Source organism: Lethenteron reissneri, chromosome 59, assembly GCF_015708825.2.
Source record: "Lethenteron reissneri isolate LAM-NWPU_2019-01 chromosome 59, ASM1570882v1, whole genome shotgun sequence".
NCBI classification, from domain to species: domain Eukaryota; kingdom Metazoa; phylum Chordata; class Hyperoartia; order Petromyzontiformes; family Petromyzontidae; genus Lethenteron; species Lethenteron reissneri.
Window position 1 is genome coordinate 568,040 of NC_083837.1, and position 25,586 is coordinate 593,625.

The 25,586-nt window shown below is 49.7% G+C and overlaps 1 protein-coding gene across 6 annotated transcripts in view; it reads left to right on the forward strand.

Moving 5' to 3' along the window:
- Positions 1 to 25,586, forward strand: part of LOC133357651 (gamma-aminobutyric acid receptor subunit alpha-5-like) — a 74,590-nt gene that overhangs the window by 36,407 nt on the left and 12,597 nt on the right. For 4 of the 6 annotated variants that reach the window (XM_061575721.1, XM_061575724.1, XM_061575725.1 and 1 more), the window contains exons 6-8: positions 17,676 to 17,758; positions 21,111 to 21,257; positions 23,398 to 23,550. In XM_061575721.1, coding sequence (XP_061431705.1) covers positions 17,676 to 17,758; positions 21,111 to 21,257; positions 23,398 to 23,550 — 383 coding nt within the window. The remainder of the gene's footprint in view (positions 1 to 17,675; positions 17,759 to 21,110; positions 21,258 to 23,397; positions 23,551 to 25,586) is intronic. The other 2 variants (XM_061575723.1, XM_061575726.1) reach the window with 1 other exon arrangement.

Consider the following 25,586-nt stretch of genomic DNA (forward strand, 5'->3'; position numbering starts at 1 on the left):
GAAGCCGATTCGAGTTCACTGCGACAGCACGAAGAGCAGTGGCAATGGTGAATCGCTGGGGATCACCCAAGTTCTGCTCGCTCATGATGGTGGCATGGCACCACAATCCTTAACTAATCATTTATCATCGTTTTCGCAATCATAATTTCAGTCCTGGAGGAATGATTAGGCGAAGTGGTGAACATCTCCTAGCCACCGTGGTGCCCCCACGGTGTTGATACAGTCAGACACAATTATGATCGCGTCTGACTGTGTTGGTGCAGACGGGGCCTGCTGTTTTTGGCCTTTTCGTGTCTCTGGCTCACGCGGTGTTTGCCGCTGGGATTTAAGCTACTTTTGCGCATTTTATCTTCACACTAAGAAGTAAAAAAAATCCCTCTATTTTTTGTCAGTTTTATTTTATCCACCCACCCGCTCACCCAAGCTATTTCAGTCTTTCACAAAATCAATTCCCAAAAGGAATTGTCAATATTGAACCACTTAGAGACACTATTATATATTTTTTGTACTTTGGCACACTCACAAAATGCGATTGTGATGAAATGTTTAAATGTTGTTGACTGAACGTCGGTTGTCTGTAATTCTAAGTGGTCTACTTATGCTGTTTTGTATGGCCGGGAGTCTGTCAGCAACGTTAGTATCTCCGTGTCGAGGTTAGCGAGTCGGTGAGCTAGTGGATGACTTCAGGAATAGCCCACCGAATATCTGAAATGCTTCCGGTGATTGATTGAATTGGGCTGTGGCATTACCGTGTGATCCACGGTTTGTGGTAGAGTGGCATTGTGATGTGTGGGACTAAAATAGAGAGATACATTAAGACTTCCTAGTTTATACTGGTAGGAACCACCTGGTTCCACCAGCCCATAGGGGATTATTGTGTCCGTCCGTCCGTCGTGCATCCAAAAATGGGAGGGGTGGGGCTGGGTGGAGAGGTGAGGGTGGGGAGGGGCTGGGTGGGGAGGGTGGGGAGGGGCTGGGTGGGGAGGGGAGGGTGGGGAGGGGCTGGGTGGGGAGGGTGGGCTGGGTGGAGAGGGGCTGGTCACCCCGTGGTGCCCTTATAAAACTCAACGTTTAACCTACACACGCCGGCTTGTGCCCGCCCTCACAGTCGGGCATATTTGCGGAATACACCACGCCGCCGTTGACCCTGGCCATTGACCGAGCAACCCAACGTTCCTACCAGCTCCCTCCGCAGGAATGTGTTTTAGAGATCCGTAGACTTACGTAGGCACGTAGAGATGCATACAACTTTAAGACAGAGATCACCACTACATCTACACCGCTTTCATGTAACGTGACAGCGGTGTGGATTTAATGAGGAAGAAGAGGGAATTGTGATGGGTGGGATGAGTGGTGTGCAGGTTGGAGGAGGAGGATTGGGGTCAGCTACTTGGAGGTTGGGAATATAAGTAGGAGGTAGTGATGGGTGGGACGTGCGGGCGTGATGGAGTAGGGGGCAGGTGTAAATAACAATGTCCTTTATTCATCTTGAATTTGAAGACGTTTGTGCTGGAAGGTCCTAAATTGAGACGTTTGGCCAATTCCGTTAACGTTTGGTCGGCTTCACCTGTGAAGAAATGGATTACACGGAGAAAGCTCGCCACACATGCGAAGGAATAAGACGTAACTTACATCAATCACGATTTATTTTCCATTACGAATTTGCCGTTTTTGATCAAATGCATTTTTCTGCCTCGGCACTTCCTCCTCTGCACAAAACAAAGGGCAGCGCGTGTTTGTTTTTTTGCCGGCATTTCCATCTGCGTGAAATGACCGCGAACATTTTTACCACAACAACAAAACGTAATACACCGTATTAGTGAACCTGCTGAAGGTCTTGCTTTCCAGACATAACGTGAACTGATATGCATTCTTCCCTAAAGGCCATAGATTTTATACGATTGTACGCGCGTGCGTGTCTGTGTGTTTATGCCAAATTATTATTGCGTTGCGTTTCATGCTGATGTTTAAAATCGTGTTAGTCGCATCGCCCTTGATGTGTTAATATGAATGATTGAAACATCTATGGGTGTGTGTGTTTTTTTTTAGCAAACACAATTGCTGAGCACAGTAGGCCCGAAGGCCACGGACGCAAATTGGCACCGCAACAAAGAGCACTGTCCAAGTTGTTTCAGGAGAAGTATAATAACGTGCTCCTTGAATTGAGCGACGTTATCATCGGCAGGGTCGGATTCAGGTTCCTGTAGGCCCCAGGCATTTCTCCTTCGTAGGCCTTCAGTGGAAACCTTCTGCTGCCCTACGACCGCCACTGTCACTTGGCTTCGTCCAGCCGCTAGACAGATGCCGTGACTGCCGACACGCTCACCGATTAGCCTGAGCCCTCATTCGATGAGAGCGTGCTGTGTGCCGCAGATAAGCAGATTTTATTTAAAGCACTGTGCCCGTCCTTGCTATGCAATTATGTTCATTCGGGAAGATATCTTGGTTGCAATTTATTTATCATGCAAACAAAAGAACATCGCCAAATAATTTTTTCGTTGGCCCTTTGTACCATGCGGCCCTGATTATACGAGCTCTGTGAAAAAACAGCATGGGAGGAAATTCGAAAAGAGAAGTGGCTGAACACCGGCTCTCACTACCCCAACCCCTCTCACTACCCCAACCCCTATCACCACCCCTATCACTACCCCTATCACTACCCCTATCACTACCCCAACCCCTATCACTACCCCTATCACTACCCCAACCCCTATCACTACCCCTATCACTACCCCAACCCCTATCACTACCCCTATCACTACCCCTATCACTACCCCAACCCCTATCACCACCCCTATCACTACCCCAACCCCTCTCACTACGTCTACCCAAACCCCTATCACCACCCCTATCACTACCCCAACCCCTATCACTACCCCTATCACTACCCCTATCACTACCCAAACCCCTATCACCACCCCTATCACTACCCCAACCTCTATCACTACCCATATCACTACCCCAACCCCTATCACTACCCCTATCACTACCCCTATCACTACCCAAACCCCTATCACCACCCCTATCACTACCCCAACCCCTATCACTACCCCTATCACTACCCCAACCCCTAACACTACCCCTATCACTACCCCAACCCCTATCACCACCCCTATCACTACCCCAACCCCTAACACTACCCCTATCACTACCCCAACCCCTATCACCACCCCTATCATCACCCAAACCCCTGTCACTACCCCTATCACTACCCCAACTGAAAAAAATGTCAAGAGCCAGCAGTGCACGTGCTGATCCCTGCCCATGGTAAACTGGTCTCCCATGGTAAACTGGACTCCCACAGTAAATTGGAATCCCACGGTCAACTGGACTCCCACGGTGAACTGGACTCCCATGGTAAACTAGATTTCCACGGTAAGCTGGACAAATTTCATGGTAAACTGGACTCCCACAGTAAACTGGACTTCTATGGTAAACTGGACGAGTTTCATGGTAGACTGGGCGACTTCCAGGAGGACGGCAACCAAAATAACAAGAAGAGACATTTTTTTTTCGAATTTCGAGAGCCGCCACTGCAGTCCCATAAAGAGGCGCCGCGTGCGGATCTCGAGCCGCGGGTTTGGAGACGGACCAAGCCTGTGCCCGCGGCAAGCGGTGTGCCGACGTGAGTCCCGTGGGCAGTCACCCGGCGCATGCCGATTTCATTGCGGTCTGCCAAAAAAAAGAATGTTCAGCTGAAGAAGCGCACCCACACGCAGCGACATGGGCGTTCAATTTTGTTTCGTGTTTCCTGGAAACATATAAGCAACATGCCTGCCAGACGACTTTTCTCACGTAATGCGTTATTCGTACTTTGCCTGTTGCTGTTGCAATTAAGTGCTTAATTTGATAACCGAGCGAAAAATTGCCTTAATGATGCTTCTGTCTAATGTGGCACGCACGCATGGGAATCTAATCTTCTCGTAATTATCTACTCTTGCATGTCAAACGCAGTGTGCGTCACCAATTTTAACGAGTCCCGCAAAAAATTATTTGACGAATTAAAATAATTGTTCTGAAGGTACGATTTAGGAGTGTGGTTATTGGGGCATAAAATGTCTCCGGAATGAGTGACGGCCAAAGTTCCGGAACAATTAACGAGTGAGTTGCTGTCTAAGGGAAAGAAACCGCATCCGAGAGGTCGTTCGCAGGGGAGATGGAGCGATGAAATCGGTGGTGTGTAGCAGGTGCGGGGTGGATTGTCACATCGCGGGTTCGTAAGAGGTGGGGAGGCCTCTGTCACTTTTGATAAGATACGGAACGCATTCGAGACTCCGTCCAGGGACGCCACGGTGGCCGCGAGAAGAGGTTTTCCCCTTTTTTCTGGCAACAAAACAGCTGTGTTGAGATGCTAAAACACCAAACTGAAACCTTTTTACAAGGAATCATGTCTACATTAACCACAATACTTGTGGTCAGAATGCAAACACAAACCATACTCTGATCATATATGCATTCACCATTGGAACCTCCTTTGCCAGCAGCAAAATATGATAATTGGTTTTTGACCCTTTTATCTGGCAACAAAAGGCATCCCTTTTGGCGTCATCTGGTCCAACACTCTGTGAGACTGGGCTCTTAGGAAAGCTGTCTCGGGTGTGGACCAATCAATTTCAAGGACAGTGCATACATTATCAGAGTTGTGTGTTTTGTTTGCATTCCGACCGCGGGTATTGTGGTCAATGCAAATATGACTCCTTGTAAAAAAGGTGTCAGTTTGGTGTTTTAACATCTTAACACGTGTTTTGTTGCCAGTAAAAAGTGGAAAACCTATTCTCATATTTAACAAGTCTTTGTATTTTACCAGGTAAGGCCCGCTGAGTTGTGTAGCTGTTTTTTAGAAGCGACCTGGCCACAAATGATAGCTCAACCAAGTGGCTTGTTACGTGGACATTAATAGCAGCAGGCAAATACTCTAAACGCGTGTTTCTAAATGTGGAGGGAAAAACCGGAGGACCCGGAGAAAAATCCACGCGACCACGGAGAGAGAGAGAGAGACGCATCATCTTATGTACAATTTTATAATTGCTGCAAAGCGCCTTGGAATCAGACGCTATATAAATCCATATACGTTAAGATAAAATCATCATCAGCTATGGTCAATCTACTGCTTGATGAAGACCTCCCCATGCTGCATCTCCTCTGTCGCCGTTCTGTCGAATCTCACTCAATCTAAATTAGATTTTAAGAGCTGAAGAAAGATTAAAAAAAAAAATCCAATTAAATTTTTTTTAACCTAAAAACACTCGCGGCATTTTTTGCTGTTTTGATTCTGAACATATCTCTCACCCCTAAAATAAAAGTGGAGGAGAAATGGGACGATGGAATAATTGTTCGAAAAAAGCCGTTCATAATTTAGAGCGTTAGGAGGGGGAACGCCGTTCTCCCGTCACGCGATGGCATTCGCTTTTAAATTGCGTTGACGCAGAAATACGCGGACTGATCATTTCCGCACGTTATAATCCCGCGGAATTGAATTACGTTCGATACACCTGCTTTCTCAGTAGCCGTAATGCCGCTAATTGATTATGCGGAAACTCCCATGTCGTGCTGTTACTTTTTCCTTACGACTCAAATTGCTTTTATAGATTGTTCCATCTAATTGGATTGTGAACGAAGACAACATATATATTCCCGTCAATTAATTGGTCCCCCAGGGTCGGCCTGGGCGCCACGGTGGCTAGGAGATGTTAGCTACCTCGCCTGGTCTACAGGAGGTCGTGGGTTCGATCCCGACCCTGACGCCTGCTGCTGTATTTGGAGTTTGCGTGTTTCTGACCCCGTGGTTGCGTGGATTTTTTTCCGGGTCCTCCGGTTTTTCCTTTCACATTTAGAAACACGCGTTTAGAGTATTTGCCTGCTGCTATAAATGTCCACGTGATAAGCCACTGCGTTGGACTATCATTTGTGGCCAGGTCGCTTCTGAAAAAGCGCTACGTAGCTTAGTGGGCCTTACCTGGTAAAATACAAAGAGTAGTTAAATATCCTTGGTTCTTTCGGTAAAGTCACGTAGAAGGTTAATAATAAAATAAAAAATATAAAACAAAAAAATTCTCACGACGTTTCAACTGCACAGCAAGAATTTTCTTGAAGAATTTTCTTGCTGTGGATTTCACACCTGATGATGATTGCTTGTGTTGCAGTCGAAACGTCGTGAGAATTGTATTTTATTATGTTTTGTTTTTATTATTTTATTATTTCCCTCCTACGTGACTTTACCGAAAGAACCAAGAACATGAATCCCTGCAGTCACGAAAGCTTTAAATCAAAACTAGTGAAATAGTTTAATTGTTTTTTTAGGGTGCTCACCGCAAATGCGTCTCCAACCTCTCTCGCTCAGGGGGGTTGTTTACGTTGCTGTGACTCTCGTTGTACCTCGCTGACACCATGTCCCGGCTGGAAATCTGTGAGAGAAGAGCTTCATAGCTCATCGGATTCCTCCTGCAGTCTCGACAATGATTCCGATGCTGAGGTTCCTGTGAAGTGTTGCAGATGGGTTGGTGGGGGTGGATGCTTCCTACCGCTCAAGTTACAGGCAGTCCCCGACTTACGATGGAGATGCGTTACGACGACCCCATCGTAAGTCGAAAATTTCGTAAGTCGAAGATGGCCTAGCCTACCCAGGCGTCTTAAAGAATGGTGATAATTTAGCAAAACAGAGCAATTTACAGTACCGTACTGTATAGGCTATATACTGTATGTATTTATTAATTACAATACATGCTTTTTCACTAAAATTGGGCTTTGAAACACAAAAAACACAGAAAAAATACACGCGCGAACACCGTGACAACTTAACACTCCGTCGACCGCTGGTGAGAGTGAGAGGCATCACCACACAAGGCGGGAGATACGTTCAATACATCCCGGCAGCGTCCCAACGTACAGCATCGTACCTCGTACGCTACTGCGTTTGCCTGCCGCGCGAAATGTAAAATACTTCACAATTTTGTCAAATCGCTATCGCCATCGTAAGATCGAAATATCGTAAGTCGGGGACTACCGGTTTTTTCGAGTCACTTTTCACTTCCGGTGAATTTGGCCTGTGACGTCGGCACACACGTGGCCTGCTCCATTTTTGTTCCAAACTACGTCACGGCATCTTGCAGGACGTCCCACCGCGAGGCGCCTGCGGTGTTGACCGTGATAACCGCAAGAGATTTAAATTTCGATTTAAAGCTTTCGTGACTGCAGGGATTCATCTTCTTGGTTCTTTCGGTAAAGTCACGTAGAAGGAAAATAATAAAATAATGAAAATAAAACATTTTACGAACAGGTCTGTCAAGTAGACAGAGTCCGAAACGTCGTGAGAATTATTTGATTACGTTTAATTTTTATTATTTTAACAGGACCCTGCGGGGTGGGCTGGTAGGAATAATACTTAGTACCGGTACAGGGATATCGACCGGGTATAGAGGAGTTAAAGACAAAATTACTGTATTCTAGTGTAACGTTAATTAAAAGTGTTTGTTTTGACAAGAAACGCTGTGAGATTTAAAGACCCCCCCGCCCCTCCCCCCCCCCGTGCCCCCCCCCTTCCCCCATCGCCCCTCCCCCTCCTGCCACACCCCCCCCGCCCCTCCCCCCCCGTGCCCCCCCCCTTCCCCCCCCGCCCCTCCCCCCCCGTGCCCCCCCCCTTCCCCCCCCGCCCCTCCCCCCCGTGCCCCCCCCCTTCCCCCCCCGCCCCTCCCCCCCCGTGCCCCCCCCCCTTCCCCCCCCGCCCCTCCCCCCCCGTGCCCCCCCTTCCCCCCCCGCCCCTCCCCCCCCGTGCCCCCCCCTTCCCCCCCCGCCCCTCCCCCCCCGTGCCCCCCCCCTTCCCCCCCGCCCCTCCCCCCCCCGTGCCCCCCCCCCTTCCCCCATCGCCCCTTCCCCTCCTGCCCCCCTCCCGCCCCTCGGCGCGGCTGCTCTGAGGATTCAACAACAGACGGAGTTAGTTAACTAATAAAAGCGTTTAATAAACAAACCCATCTAGGATAACATCAATTCTAGCCGTAAACCAAGTATCTGTCATCTCAAAACATGAAAAATTCGCAAATGTATTTGTTTGGCTTGTTTTGTTTACAAACACATCACAATGTGGTACCTTGACACTGAAGGGGACGGACGAACACATTAATCTACTGCAGGCTGGCATGCACTCAGTTTACTTCGTTTCTACCAGGTGGTGGAGCTCTGAGCGATGCGCGCCAGAGGCTCCGAGTCCCCGCCCTCTACCCCGCCCCTTAGCAACGCGCCCTGCTTAAGTGGTGAGGGCGGCGTCTGGTGATCGTGGTGATCGTGGGTGGCCGAGGAGTCGTGTGGACTTTAGCGAGGAGGCGCTTTTATCTCAGCGAGGCCATCAAATCGACGACGCCGTGACGACAAAACGCGGCGATTTTTCCCGCGAAAATCGCGGGAGCAGACGACTTGGTGACGCGCAGGTGACAGCCCCCCCCCAACACCCCCCAACACCACCCCTCCCACCAGCCCTCACCACCCCCTCACAACGCGGCTACTCACGTTAATGTTAACGAAACGCGCGCACTTTATTTAATTTCAAGGTTTTAATCAAAAGCTATCTCAGGGAATAAGAGAATGTTACACGTGTCATGCCAAGTGTTTGCAGTAGGGGGCGATGTTGCTACCAGGATAGCGTCACTGAGTCTAAAGGTTTTTGTAGGGTCATGCCAAGTGTTTGCAGTAGGGGGCGATGTTGATACACGGACGGACGGACGGACAGTCGGACGGACGGACGGACGGACACATTAATCTATTGGTGGTCTGGTCCACTTCGTTCCTACCAGTAACAGGACCCTGCGGGGTGGGCTGGTAGGAATAATACTTAGTACCGGTACAGAGATATCGACCGGGTATAGAGGAGTTAAAGAAAAAAATACTGTATTCTAGTGTAACGTTAATTAAAAGTGTTTGTTTTGACAAGAAACGCTGTGAGATTTAAAGACTCGTAGTCTTTCATTTCCAACACCACCCTCAACACCACCCCTCCCACGGACGGACGGACGGACGGACGGACGGACACATTAATCTATTGGTGGTCTGGTCCACTTCGTTCCTACCAGTATAATTTTCCTTCTACGTGACTTTACCGAAAGAACCAAGAAGATGCAAGAGATGTGTTAGACCAGGGAACGCCCGGAGGCAAACGGGCCAAAAACAACGCCAATATCAGAACACTTCGAGCTCTGGTCGAGCAGTGATGAATATAATCGACCCGAGCTCTCGGTGTTCCGACACTTGCATTGCTACTGCCATTGTCTCTGTGCTGTTCGCCTGTTGGCGTCAGTCTCTGGTCTAACACCGGTGCAGAGACTGGGCCATAGAGAAGGCGGCTGTCTCTGGTGTAAGCCAATCAATTTCGCAGACAATGCCCTTTATTATAATTATCAGAGCATGTTGGTTTGCATGTTTTGCCACAAGCACCTGTGGTTAATGCAGCTTTATTGCCTCGCAAAAGGGTATCTATTTGGTATTTCCAGAAAGGGTAACACCAAATCGTGTTTTTCATCATTTTTTGATACTGGCCCAAAAAGGGTGTAAGAGATACGAATTTAGCAAAAATGTCTCAACTAGGGGAGACATGTGCAGCGTGGGGAGGGCACGGTTCCCAAGACAGCCCTGGCAGTAGCACCAAGAGGTTCGCGGCTAAGGGGGGAAGAGAAGGCCTAAGAGCAGATGGTGGTTAACTGTTACGTCAAATCTATGGGCATCATGGTCCACATTTGAAAGATTACTACATTGGGAAACACAGCAACATCGGGCCCTCCTGGCAGACTAATGCAGACTCTGTGTGGGTAAAGCAGCACCTTACTTTGCGATCGCCTTGCGTTATAAAACATTGAGGAATGCCGAAGATCTTAAATGATGTATTTCTATTTAATGCAAAATGCATTGGACTTACATTCATAACAGCCCAGCACTTCCAAGCAAAAAAATGTAGTCAGGTTGTGTGCGCATATTACATTTTATATCACATCCATTTGGAATTCAAAAGAGAGCCACACATCTCACGGAGATTTGGAGAGGCTATATGGGCAATATTCTTTCCCTACATCACATAGACAGTCGTAAAGCCCGACGATATTGTCGGTACAGCACAACGGAGCTGACATTATTAAAAGCGCAGGCACACGCTGACGTCGGTTAATTTCCTCTGGATTATGTGCTTCACCATTAAATCCAGCCCTGACCACGACTCCTAACTCGAACTAACCCTCTGAGGCGATCGCCTTCGAAAGGGGTTATTGTTGTTAAAAAATACATTACAAGCCGTTGAACACCCCTACGCATACATCACGCTGGTCTGGGCGTCAGCGGCTCTGCGTTGCCACGTGAGCCACGTGAACGTTGTGGATTTGCTCTCCAACACACCGGTGGGCTGAAGTAGTAAACTCATTGGCGCGTTGTTTACGTCACAAACCTTACTGGTCGGGCGGTGGACGGTTATGACACATTTCTGTTTACGCGATCGAACGCAAAAAACCTTTACAGTAAAACCTTGGATTGCGAGTAACTTGGTCTGCGAGTGTTTTACAAGACGAGCAAATTTTTTACATAAATAATAATTTGATAAACGAGCGATGTCTTGCAATACGAGCAGTACGTACAGTATACGCTTCGTCTGCCGAGCGTCACGTGATCACAACTGAGCCATTGGTTATTCTCTCTCTCTTTCGCTGCGGGATTGTGGGTAATCGTCTCCCATGCCTCACTCGTATAGTCAACATCCGTGCGAGCGTACACTGTTTACTATAGTGTTGTGACCACGAGTGTGTGCGTAAAGCATTTTTTTTATTTTGTGTCCAAGTGTAGTGACTGTTCTTTAGTAATTGTACTGCAAGTGAAAGTCGTCCTACACAACAACCCTCCTCTCCTCTCTCTCGTCTCCCGCACACCAGCCACGATTAAATTTAATTAATAAATGTGATTACTTTATATTACATTTAAATAATAAAAATATAAAAAGGTATTTTGTATTAATCATTTTTATATGAATACAGTATTTTTGGGTTGTGGAACGAATCATCTGAGTTTCCATTATTTCTTATGGGGAAATTCGCTTTGATATACGAGTGCTTTGGATTACGAACACGTTTCCGGAACGAATTTTGCTCGCAATCCAAGGTTTTACTGTTATTGTGAATAAACTTTACGTTAGTTGGGCATTTGGGACGGTAAGGTGACCACGCAGCTTATTTGCCGCTGGCTGGCGCCCTGCTGATCGCCGTAGTTGTGCGTTAACCATAAATCAGTTTAACGCGTAGGCTTTCGCGACCAATGTTATTCATAATCAACGTTTTTGGGTTTAGATCGCGTTATTTCTAAATGTGTCGTAACCCTCCACCACCCGACACGGCCAATCAGTAAAAAAGTGTCACGTTGACAAAGACAAATAGTTCACTGCTTTAGCCCACCGGTGTGTTGTAAATGTTGTGGCTTCAACACACCGGTGGGCTAAAGCAGTGAACTATTTGTCTTTTATCAACGTGACACATTTTTACTGATTGGCCGTGTCGGGTGGTGGAGGGTTACGACACATTTATAAATAACGCGATCTAAACCCAAAAACGTTGATTATGATTAACCATAAATGTTTCACTAAAACCAAACAATTTTATATTTCGCCAGGTAAGGGCCCACTGAGCTGCATAGCTCTTTTCAGAAGCCACCTGGCCACAAATGATAGCTCTACGAAGTGGCTTATTACGTGGACATTTATATCAGCAGGCAAATACTCTAAACACGAGTTTCTAAATGCGGAGGGAAAAACCGGAGGACCCGGAGAAAAATCCACGCGACCACGGAGAGAGAGAGACACGCATCATCTATGTACAATTTTATAATTGCTGCAAAGCGCCTTGGAATCAGACGCTATATAAATCCATATACGTTAAGATAAAATCATCAGCTATGGTCTATCCACTGCTTGATGAAGACCTCCCCATGCATCTCATCTGTCGCCGTTGTCTCGAATCTCAATCTAGATTAGATTTTAAGAGCTGAAGAAAGATTTTTTCTTTCTTAAATGAAGGCTAAATCAAGTGGCTTATCATCACGTGGAGATGTATAGCTTGCAATGGCTCTGAACGCGTGACGTTGATTCTAAACGTGGAGGGGGGAAAACCGGAAGACCCGGAAAAAAATACACTCGACCACTGAGAGAGAGAACATGCAAACTCCAAATATCAATCCCACAACCTCCTGTATACTAGTAGTTAACATCTCCCCACCGCGGCGCCCCTACCTATAAAACACGCGTTCTGCCTCACAGCCAATCCCCCGCACAGGCAAACATTTGTACATGGAAGACTTTGAAGCAAAAAGCAATAGCTTCAAGCACACTAAAATTATCTATTTGGTTTTTAATTAATGACCCAACCGGTAATGAATATCCATTGCAATTTATATTAATATATTACCCCCCCCCCCACCGCTGGTCCCTCGCACCTGATTGGCTCACGAGTGATGACGTCACATTTATCCTCGTCTATTTAAGACCGAACCAGGAGGAGGATTTCTCCACAACTTCGACTGTCGCCCGACGAGGCTGGCCGGTTGTTGTAGTTACCGGCGAAACGTCTCGGCTACTCGAATTGTAAAAGTTGTCGTGGGTTTACTGCCCAACGCACAACCGGCGTGCTGAACGAGGAACGAATTGGGCACGTTCTGATTTCGATTTAAAGCTTTCGTGACTGCAGGGATTATAATCTTCTTGGTTCTTTCGGTAAAGTCACGTAGAATGGAAATAATAAAATAATACAAATAAAACATAATAAAATAATTCTCACGACGTTTTGGCCACAACGCAAGCAGCCGTCCTCAGGTGGAGAACAGGTCTGTCGAGGAGACAGAGAGTCTGAATGACTGAATGACTCTGTCTCCTCGACAGACCTGCTCTCCACCTGAGGACTCGACAGACCTGTTCTCCACCTGAGGACGGCTGCTTGCGTTGTGGCCGAAACGTCGTGAGAATTATTTTATTGTTTTATTTTTATTATTTTATTATTTCAATTCTACGTGACTTTACCGAAAGAACCAAGAAGATGGGCACGTTCTGTTTACGTGACAAACCTTACTAATTGGCCGTGTCGGGAGATGGCGGTTTTAACGAAACATTTGTATTTACGGGATCGAACCCAAAAAAATCTGCATTAAGGCAATCCCCTGTTGTCAATTCGCAAAAGAGTCGGCCAAATGTCACGAAGCCGCATCGCAACATTGCCCCCCCCCCCCGCCCGCCTCCTACTGGTAGACTGTTGTGCGCTGGCATGTCGGTGCTGCGTTTACCTTGTGTTCTTGTGCGCACGTACGCGTGTTGAACTTCTTTCACACCGTACGTAGCCAACCATGCTAATTTAGAGGTGTGGGTCCGTAATATCCAAAGCAGTCCTGAAATCGAACTCTCCCCCCTATGGTTAACTTTTCAGCACAAAGAAATATGACCGACATGGCATGGGGAAGCCCTTATTAATTCAGCGGATGATTGATTATTGCTGTTTTATTGCTTTTGCACTGAGTAAGTGAATACGAGTGTGCACGCATGAGAGTGCGTCTAAAGTAGCATTATCCACGGCTCGGGACTGCTGCCACTAAAGGGGGTCCCCTCCCCTAGGGCGCCTCAAGATGATAATAACGAGTGGGACAAATGTGCCCAGAATGCAGCAGGGCAGGTCACCGAGACGGGCGTTGACATGGCGCCCAGAGGTCAAGAGGTCAAGAGGCGGGCAGGTCGCGGTGCCGGTGGGAGGTGTGGGAGCGGACCCTGAAGGTCAGCTGACGACTGCGAGCGGCGGCAGGATCTGACTGAAGGGGAAGGGAACGATCGATGGAGAGGCACGGAGGCATCGACATCGTTGCCCCGTGTTGATCGACCTCCGGGTCTTGATCAATACGGCATTATTGCGTCTTCACGGCGAACCCACGCAACCGCACGGCTTCCTCGGCGGCAGGGTTTTCGTGGGACACCCTTCCACGAAATGGCGTCTACTCGGTGGTTGATGTCAATGTGGAAGTCCCGACGTGAAATGTATTTGTCCTGCAGCCCATGTTCACTGACACGCGCGAGACTAAGATCCCCGTGTAGCCTTAACAGACTGTTGGGGCCAGTGCTGTTAGCGAGTACCTGATGAAGGCCGGCACACGATGGGTTGGGTTGCCAGCACCATGCCCGGCGGCCTTTGTCTCCCCAGTGGTGATGTTTACCCACGACACCAAATACTCATTTGAGGCTGAGTCGACCTAGGGGAGGCCCAGGACCGGATCAGATATCACTGATGTTGGCCATGAGCGAGAATTGAACTCGGGTGGTCTGTTTTGTAGCGCAGTGTGCTAAGTCCTACACACCAATACCAACTCACTCCATTCGCCACTAAGTGACTGTAACATCACCACAGCGCCCGTGCCAGGCCAGGTGCACTTTGACGCCACGTGAAGTGTCGAAGGCTCCGTTTCAGTTTCATGTATTAGGTGTCCCCCTGTGAGCCATTCGGCTCTTGAATCGGGTGCAACTGCAACAAACAAAAACCTGAACAAGAAACATCTTAGAGAAACATTCATGCTCGCTGGCAGGAAGTCACGGGACAGACCCGGCAGGTGCCGTGGGTTGGCTGACTGAGATGACTGGCAAATTCACCACCAGCAGTACCCCCCTACTGTGCCAGGCTAGGTGCAGGAGGAGGTCACGGGACAGACCCGGCAAGTGCCGTGGGTTGGCTGACTGAGATGACTGGCAAATGCACCACCAGCTGTACTCCTTACTGTGCCAACTTACTGCATATTAGCCCCCCGGCTCTCCACTCGTTGTTGTGAAAGTCGCTCTTCTGCCCTCCGTTGTTGTTGGAAGGCGACTGGTCAGTTGGAGGGCAACTGCGTCCATAGAGGCCGATTTTGACATCACTGGTACCAGGCTTGGGCTCTCAGCTCCGCATTCTCCCGTACCACATCAGTCCATCTCCTGTCCAGCCCGTGTCGTGCCCATTTAGCCCCGTCTATCCGGCCAAACAGTCCTACACATTCTAGATTTGATTCTAGATTTGAAGCTTTCGTGACTGCAAGGATTCATACTCGTAGGTTTTTTCGGTAAAGTCACGTAGGTAAAAATAAGTCCTACACACCTGCACTCCTTCACACACATTCACGCAGACTGCCACATTCCCTCTTGCTGAAAGTGACCCGGCTCAAAGCTGAACTTGAGGCGGCACTGAGCATGGACCCAGCCGTGCTCACGATTCCCATGAGCTGAGCCTGAACCGATCCGTGGCTGAGCCGTTCGTGCGTCTTCGAAAGCAGCCGAGCGGTTCCAGCCTGGGCCTAACCTGAGTGTTAGAGACCGTTCGTGTTTCCACCATGATGACGGTCGCTTCTGTTGCTATCGAAACCGCGTAGTTTTTTTTTGTTTAATATTTTTTGAACCTATCTACGTGACTTTACCGAAAGACCCAGAGAAATATGAATTCCTGCAGTCACGAAAGCTTTTAAGTCAAGATTTGAGTTTTAGAGGCCGAGCCATAGCCCCGATTAGGAACCCAGTCCTGTCCACGCCTAAAATACTTTGATTATGCAAAGCCGATGAATTATGCAGTTTGCCAGACTTTTAGTTTTTACCTTTTTTTTACATTTTTGGGGATTTATTGCCACTAAAAGCTTTCAGATTAATCTTGGGTAAAGGGACCCCCCATGGGAGATGGGCGATGTTGAGACTGATCTGACAGTTTTTGTTCCAACCAGTTGCAAACAAGCGACATTGCTCATGCGGGCATGATGCAGGCGGTGCAGATTTGAATGCGCTTTGCTTTTCTGTACTTATTATCTCGACTGCAAAATTCGGAAATTATGCACTCCCAAAAGGCTGATGTGTGTTAAAAATAAATTGTATTGTTTTATGTAGAGGGACAGATTTGTGAAGGAGGTGATTTGAACGGCCCCCGAACATGACGTCTGAGAAAACAAAGAGCTTCATTGCTCATCGGATTTCTCCAGGATAGATACAGATCCCGATGGCGATCGTCTGCTTACTGATTTTGCGACTCGAGTCTTACTCTCTGGTTCTTTCGGTAAAGTCACGGAGATAGAATAAATACTAAAATAAAACACGACGTCTCGGTCGCAACACAAGCGTCCGTCTTCAGGTGAGAAACATGATCTGCTGTTGTGGCTTCATATTGGCACGGGAGGGGGGGGGAGTTTGGCTGTGGGAGTTCACAGGGGGGGAGGGTTTGTGGCGTGCAGGGACGGGTGGGGCTGGAGAAATTAGCAAGTTAATGGACTTGAATTAGTAATCAGACAACAAAACACACGGGTGGGTGAGTGAAAATCACAGCAGTTAAAACTTGACGCGGTTTATCACATCCTTCCAATGATTGCTCAACCTGAATCCGATCTTCTCGGTTAAAGTGTTGTCTGTGTTTGTATATCTGGATGGCTTCATGAACAAATCTCTGATGTCGGCCCGAGGGTTAGTCTTATACACAACAACGATGGTCATGATTTTTCCCCATTGTATGCTAAGGTCACAATTCTTAAAGTTTTTTTTTTGGGGGGGGGGGTATCCTCCGTCAGACAAAAGCTCTAGGTATCCTCCGTCGGGGTGGAAAGCCTGGGAAGTCTGACCTACCCCCACGTGCATTGCGTCCGCGCGGAAAGTTGGAATCGGCCAGGCTTATGGGCTGGAGATGGGGAGGTGTGACGGTGGACAGGGCGGCCACTGAGTGGCCGTCGGCAAAAGCCTCGCAATCTTTATTTGGCCCGGAGGAATCCGCTGAGCCGACGAATCTCTTTTATGAAAGAGCTGGTGAAAGGGGCCTGAACAAAAACCACGTTTCTCCTTTGAAGTCTCTCGTGCAGACCTGGCGAGTGTCAACAACTTGCGGTCCTGGCGCTTACACGCGCGCGCGCACGGACGTCGTGATTTTAGATCGGATCGTAGTCACCGTTCTCTGAGGTCGTCGTCTGTGGTATAAAAAAAAAACGACCTCACCAAGTGTTGTCGGAATTGGTGCCAATCTTTCTGCTTCGTACGTACGCACCCGCATACGTACCCACGTACTCACGTACGTACGCTCGTACGTACTCACGTTGAGCTTCTCTCGCACCGCACGTAGAGCCAACCGTGCTGATCGGAGGTGCGATTCACTTCGCGCTACGAACGGTGAAAAAAAACCCGCCACTTTTTTTATTTTGACCACAGACACACTCTTAAGCAGCGCTTCAACCGCGGGTCACGATAATCGTGTATTGGTACGAATTTAACGCCCAACTTTGCGTTGTTGTTTCTTCTTCGGCACCAGCAGTGCGTTCATCTCTCTCTCTCTCTCTCCGTGGTGTATTCGGTGAGCGCGCACCGGGACTGGCAACCCAGAGGTCGCTGGTTCGGTTTGACGGAGCAAGTTTCTCAAATCCCCCCCCCCGCCCCCCCGCCGCCCCCACTGCCTCAGTTCAGCAAACACGTGGACGGGTCCACGACATCTTAGCCGACGACTGGCCGCTCGTGTGTGGTGGGGTCAAGTGGGGAACTCCCACATCTCCCAAGACGTCCGTCCAGCGTGTGACATATTCTACAGCGGCCCTCTCGAGTCTCTCCCCTCTCTCTCTCTACCGAGGCCCCTTTCACCGGCTCCGGCGTGAGCGCTTGCAGGGCTGCGCCTTGACTTGCCCTCTCTTCCCCCGTCTACGTTCAACAGGTTAACGGTGAAGGCGGAGTGTCCCATGATCCTCGAAGACTTCCCGATGGACACCCACGCCTGCCCGCTGAAGTTTGGCAGCTGTGAGTATTCTGTTTCATGTTCACTTGCTGGGCGCGTGACCGATGCTGTCAATTATTTATGATGTGAAAACAGATGTAGACACGGTGCCAAACACGCTGCCGTGACACGGGGTTGCACGAAGACAAAGATCCCCCGTGTAGCCTCAACAGTCCTTTCGGGGCAAGTGCTGTTAGCGAGCACCTGTGAAGGCTGGCACGGCACACGAGGGGGATGGGTGGCCAGCACCACGCCCGGCCGCCTTTGTCTCCCCAGTGGCGATGTTTACTACACACCGCACCAGGTACTCGTTTGAGGCTGAGTCGACCTAGGGGAGGCCCAAGACGGGATCCGATAATCGTCATTGGTATTGACTGTGAGCAGGAATCGAACCCGGATGGCCGTGCTCATAGCGCAGCGCGCGAACCGCTCCCCACCGGGTTGCAAGGCAACGCACACACACACCAGACGATAAGATGCACCCCAAATGTATAGATATTGTTTAGGTGCATCGTCATAAAAAAAATAACCCAGAGAGAAAAGGGTGCGTCGTATAATCCAGAGAATAATATGCGAGAGTGACTCTGGCGAGGTTATGAAACAGGACGGCTAAATATACAATCTAAGTAAGGCGAGCTAAATATATACTCGCACCCTCGATGTTATCATCATTAAACGCTAATCCAGTTGAGTGGTGCCCTGGTTACAACACTTGACTCGCAATGCAAACGTTACGAAAACATCTCATGCTCATGTATCCAGGGGAAAGCTCATCGTGTCCGTTTAAACAGTTGGCGTTTTACATCGTACTGGAGGAATCGTGGAGAACCCGGTGTAGAACGCCCCGTGCGAAAGATTCGTTCGAAGCTACTTGACACGCTGCACGGGGTGACCCCATCACCGTGGGTGTTTGTCACGCAATCCTCTCGCCCTGTGAAGAAGGAAGATTACACCTAAAAGCGTCGCCTATTTCTGCTTCAGGTCCGCGGTGTTCTTGCCGAGCGTGTCAGCGAGTCGTTACGAGCGCGGTAGTCGTGACAACTACGAGAACGTGCTCAGCAATAGAGACCGCCGATCTTTTACGCCCGGGGCGTCTGGGAGTGCTTTAAACGCGCGGCTTCGCTTCTCGCGGTGCACCGCCTCTCCTCTCGTCTCGACGCCTCCGTAAGGGGCCAGGCCACAGAGGCAGCTGTACCCGTGCAGCCTGAGATGGTACTCGGCGCAGGGCCTGCGAATCGACAGTGCGTAATCCCAATTTGACTGATTTGCAGGTCATTTGAATTGAGCAAAGTCGCACCGTGACACGGGACCGCACGAATGGCCCGCTCGTTTCAAATGGCGTCGTGCGATCTTTTTAACGTTCAATGCGAGGCAGGCGGCAAGTGGAATGTATTCACCGCGGTTAATGCGCGCCGCGGCGTTAACCGGGGCGGCCCGCGTTATTCGAACTGCGAACCTTTGCAATAAAACGGCCAACTCACTGCCGCTGAGAGCTCAACCCGAGCTCTCAGTGCTCTGACACGTGCATTGACTTGGTGTTGTTCGCCTGTTGGCGTTCTCTGCTCTGACACTGGTGAGACGAGAAGGCTGTCTCTGGTGTAGGCCAATCAATTTACAAGATCAGTGCATAGATGATTATCACAGCGTGTCTGTATGTATGTTCACCGCAAGTCCTGTGCGTGCTTAATGCAGTTCTTGATTCCTGGCACAAAGGCGTCTATTTGGGTGTCGCAACGTCTTAACACCTTTTGTTTTTACACCATTGGAACCTCATTTGCCAGTAAAAAATATAACTGTTTTTTTACCCTTTTATCTGGCAACAAAACTGACACTTTTTTACGAGGAGTCATGTTTGCATAGACCACAATACCTGCATGTGAGACTAGGCTCTAAGGAAAGCTGTCTCGGGTGTGGACAAATCAACTTCAAGGACAGTGCATACATTATCAGAGATATGTTTTTTGTTTGCATTATGACTGCAGGTATTGTGGTCTATGCAAATATGTCTCCTCGTAAAAAAAGGTGTCAGTTTTGTTGCCAGATAAAAGGGTAAAAAACCAATGATCACCTCCTGTTTTATTGCCAGAAAGGGTTAAAGCCTCTTCTTATTATTCATTCGTCGATACTGGCAAAGAAAGGTGCCATTGTACTTCCGTCACCGCCCTACGCCATGGGGTTTGTGATCGGCCGGCCGGCATCACCGCGGTGAATGACAACCGCGGTGAATGACAACCGCGGTGAATGACAACCGCGGTGAATGACAAACGCGGTGAATGACAACCGCGGTGAATGACAACCGCGGTGAATGACAAACGCGGTGAATGACAAACGCGGTGAATGACAAACGCGGTGAATGACAACCGCGGTGAATGACAACCGCGGTGAATGACAACCGCGGTGAATGACAACCGCGGTGAATGACAACCGCGGTGAATGACAACCGCGGTGAATGACAACCGCGGTGAATGACAACCGCGGTGAATGACAACCGCGGTGAATGACAACCGCGGTGAATGACAACCGCGGTGAATGACAACCGCGGTGAATGACAACCGCGGTGAATGACAACCGCGGTGAATGACAAACGCGGTGAATGACAACCGCGGTGAATGACAACCGCGGTGAATGGCAACCGCGGTGAATGACAACCGCGGTGAATGACAACCGCGGTGAATGACAACCGCGGTGAATGACAACCGCGGTGAATGACAACCGCGGTGAATGACAACCGCGGTGAATGACAACCGCGGTGAATGACAACCGCGGTGAATGACATCCGCGGTGAATGACAACCGCGGTGAATGACAACCGCGGTGAATGACAACCGCGGTGAATGACAAACGCGGTGAATGACAACCGCGGTGAATGACAACCGCGGTGAATGACAACCGCGGTGAATGACAACCGCGGTGAATGACAACCGCGGTGAATGGCAACCGCGGTGAATGGCAACCGCGGTGAATGACAACCGCGGTGAATGACAACCGCGGTGAATGACAACCGCGGTGAATGACAACCGCGGTGAATGACAACCGCGGTGAATGACAAACGCGGTGAATGACAACCGCGGTGAATGACAACCGCGGTGAATGGCAACCGCGGTGAATGGCAACCGCGGTGAATGGCAACCGCGGTGAATGACAATCACGGTGAATGACAACCGCGGTGAATGACAACCGCGGTGAATGACAACCGCGGTGAATGACAACCGTGGTGAATGACAACCGCGGTGAATGGCAACCGCGGTGAATGGCAACCGCGGTGAATGACAACCGTGGTGAATGACAACCGCGGTGAATGACAACCGCGGTGAATGACAACCGCGGTGAATGACAACCGTGGGGGTTGCGGTGGCTGTGACTGATGCACGCTCAGCAGACGCCTACACCAACAAGGAGGTGATCTACAGGTGGAAGAACGGCGCCAACTCTTCGGTGGAAGTGGCCGAGGACGGCTCGCGCACCAACCAGTACCAGCTGATGCATTACACGGCGAGCACCTCCAACATCAAGTCCAGCACAGGTTTGTCGCCTGGGTGGAGCAGCGCGCGCCTGCGTTCCGCTGCCACTCTCCGTAGTTTGGTTTGTTTTCATTGACTCTTGTTTTACGCGGAAAAGCTTCCCTCTGAACTGGACAGGAGCGAGTCTGTGTGTTTTTTGGACGGTCCCAGTGCTTTTCAGTAGCGGTGGGGCGACGTTGACGCTGTGTGTGCGATCCAAATTGAGTCAATTTAAGGTGATTTCTTTATTATTGTTTCTAGCATTGTGATGTTTTGGTTAATACCAGCACGTCGAGAAGCCATAGTGGAGTGCTGTGAAGAACGGCCCATTGCCCCGAAATGAAACATTTATTTATCAGGCCGCACAGTGTTTATTGACGAGCGTGTTTCCAGCGACCCCGTAGCCATTAGTGCCCTTGCACCGCTACCCACGCAACGACGTCGCCAAATGATGACCGAAAAAACATCGCTCGCTCGCTCGCTATTATTACATTGACGTGGTTTTAAAGGAGTTCCAAGCGGTCAATTTGTGACACCGATAGCCCAGTGGGGACGAAACTGGCCGAACAAAATATACACAGGGAGGTAAACCGAAGAGGACATCGCGTGCTTTTGCAGTCGTTGTGAGCCACACTCCGGGCAGTGCTCACAATAGCGGCCACTCGTCATGGCGACGGAGTGGATGGATGACTCGCTCTCCATACACGCAGCCAGCGCGCAGCGGCCAGGTCATTGAAAAAAGACACTGGGACGTGAGTGAGTGCGTGTAATTGAGAGTGTGCGCGCAGTGGGGGGGGGGGGGGGGTATAGGTGAGGCACCTTGTCAGCAAATTACTCCGAGTCTGTGAACTCGTAACACCTGGGGTCTCTCCCATTGCCACACGTGGCATCAACGGTGCACCTAGCCTGGCACGGAGCACATTCGCCAAGTCATGAGCACGTGGCGTTTGTCACGTGCGGCGTGGCCTCAGGGACAGACGGGTGGCACAGTGCAGGTGATGCGTCCGCTGGGTCGTACCGTTAACCAATCGCGTCCGTGTCTTGTCCCGTGGCCCATGTCACGTGTCGTCAAAGTGCCCCTGGCCTGGCCACCGTTGTTCTGTGCGAATGGCCGCGCGTCGCTCAACGTGCCGCGCTACCAACCCGGCAGGCAGGCCGGCCGGGTTTAATGTCTAAAGCCGGTCCTGCAGGGTCTCCCCTAGATCGACTCGGACTGAAACGAGTAGCTTGCGTGGTGTATAAACATCGGCGGCTAGGCATGGTGCTGGGCCGCTCATCCCCGCATCTGCCATACCGGCCTTCGTACGTGTTCGCTAACAGCACGTGCCCGCGACGGTGTGTTGAGGCTTTGTGTATGCGTAGCGACATCGCGGATGTCACTGTGTAATGCCGGCACTAGAGAGATGTATCGACATCGCGGGCACCACGTGGATGTGGGTGCAGTACCGGCCATAGAGGGGCTCGGTGAGCGCTGACTGGCAGCGCTGAGTGGCACCACGCTCTGCATGCAGTGCCGACCCCTACAGGATAGGGCGCGAGAGTGCCGGCCATTGGAATGGGGTTACTAAGGGCCTTGGCACTCTGGCTGACCCCGAAGGACACGTGACCGGTAAAGTCTGCACAGGGCCCCCAGGTGGGGGCTAGGGGTGGTCACGTGTCAGGGCCGAGATCCTGCTCGAGGGTTCTAGAAGGTGGGCGTGGCTAAGGGCGGAGCCAGCCACACCACGGAGGATACAAGCCGGGTCCCCGAGAGGCACCGGCTGCTGTGGTTACCCTGAAGAATCTACGTTCCACGCCCCAGAAGCGTCACCCACACGTGGACCTGGACCCAAGTTGGGGTCCTGTCCGTTGTAGCTACTCCCAGTGTAGCTAGTGCAGTTAGCCTGGTGGTCCACCACTACAGTGTGTAGCTAGCCTGGTGGTCCACCACCACAGTGTGTAGCTAGCCTGGTGGTCCACCACCACAGTGTGTAGTTAGCCTGGTGGTCCATCACTATAGTGTGTAGTTAGCCTGGTGGTCCATCACTATAGTGTGTAGTTAGCCTGGTGGTCCACCACCATCGGTTGGTATCTGGTGAAGGGGCAGTTGCCCCTTTGTGTTGGCATCAATACATGTGTTGCCTGCGACTCAGTTGAACTCACTACACATGTGTGCACTTGCAGGGGAGTACGTCGTGTTGGTGACGGAATTCCACCTGAAGCGGAAGATCGGATACTTTGTCATCCAGACGTACCTGCCCTGCATCATGACCGTCATCCTCTCGCAGGTCTCCTTCTGGCTCAACAGAGAGTCCGTCCCAGCTCGGACCGTGTTTGGTGAGTGGACGCTTGATGACCAAACTTCACCGGTGTGTTCTCATTACCACGATTGCGGGGTGCGGGCCCAAAAGGCCCCAAAACTGCACACAGCCAGCAACAAGCAGCACTATTAAAAGTTACTCGAACGATGGATGGGTTCACCACGACCTACGACTCAACCCCTAAAAGTCTCGCGACTCGTAACGTTGTCAGAAGTCACGACGTATGAAGGTGGCCGTTTCCGTCGCCGTGGCCGGCACATCCCTACAAAACCATGGGGCAATCTCACACTTCTAGGGATTACACTCGAACGAATATCTCGCCTTAGAATGATGTCATGTGAGCGAGTTCATCTGGTCTTGCACTTACCACCTACGTCTCATCGGGAATTGCATAGATCAGGATGTCGCATATCAGAGTCGCAGTCTTTATTTAGACGGCAGGAGGGATGCTATTAACTACGAAGCTTTCTGTTCAGTCTCTTCTCCACATGGCCTCGATTGTGTCCATGGAAAGAGGCACAGCTGTCAATCCACACGGTTTACCCTGTGTTCTTGTTCAGGTCCATACGGTCGACAGCCGTTTCTATACGGGCGACATTTTTTGTCTATTTGTTTGTGTTTCTCCCTTGTGATGGGACTTTGTAGGATGAACATTGAGATGTATAAGGGGCACGGGGTGACCAATAAAGTCTGAGTTGGTCTGTAATAAGGTAGGGCACTGGTAAGGGGTTGCTGCATTGATGCATTGATGCAGTAAATCTGGCTGTGACGGTCCCACCTGATGACGGAGACTTGTGTTGCCTCCGAAACGTCGTGATTTTTATTTTATTTTTTATTAATTTTAATTTCATTTTTTACCTACGTGACTTTACCGAAAGAACAAAGAGTATGAATCCTTGCAGTCACGAAAGCTTCAAATCTAGAAAAAAAGTACGGAAGTTACAAAGGCACAAAACCTCGTTAATTTAGTCGCAACACTCGTATTGATCATTAACGGTTGAATTGACATTGGTGATTATCACAAACACACCCAGTGAGTTGTGATCATTGCGTACCCCGTGGACGAGGCTGTCATGTCAGAGTGACATGATTAAAGACGCCGCCTACCGTTATCAGTGATTTACATTTGTTATAATGTACTAGCTTTATTACCCGGCTTCGCCCGGGACTTGGATTCACTGGCCGCCCTTGTCTCCCCAGTGGCGATGTTCACACACCACACCAGTTAATTGTTTGAGGCTGAGTCGACCTAGGGGAGGCCCAGGACCGGTTCAAATAATCGTCACCGGTGGTGGCCGTGAGCGGGAATCGAACTCGGGTCGCCGGGTTCGTAGCGCAGCGCGCTAACCACTACACTACACTGCGTGTCGCTTCCACATGCGCGGGTCACGTGACAGATGTGACGTCACAGCTCACTTGCCGTGCAAAAAATACATGCTTTACTGAGCTCCCCCCCCCCAAAAAAAATAACAAAAGTGTATTTTAATAATGTTTGCATGGTGTACAGTCTGGAAAGTACCCACATGGCAAATTTCCAGTATATTGCATGTCGGGAAGTACGCTGAACAATTTGAACAGACACACACATTCACAACTTTGCCTTTCATATATTTGGAGATAAAATTAGCAAAGACCGTGCATCTCTCTCTCTCTCTCTTTTATTATGCAATTCCCCACACGGCTTGCGTTAAAGTGAACCATGTGCATCAGTGGCGGTGGATTGCAGACGCAGGGAGCACTGTGCGTGATAATACTTGTCAACAGAACTCCATTCTGGCTCATAAATATAATAAAAACAAATCTGCTTCATCCCGTCAGCCCGCTGGCTCTCCAGAACCAATATTGTCTCGCACATGGGTCCTTAACCTGGGGTGCATCACGCACCCCGGGGGGTGTGAGACATGGACATCTTTATTTAGAAGGTAAATCATCGAAAATGCAAACACCGGCACGTAAGTAACAACTAATTTGTTTCATCAAAGCCTCTGTATTCATTAACATTCTACAATGTTTTTACGATTGAGAACGCAAGAGGTGCAAGGCTGCAGCAGA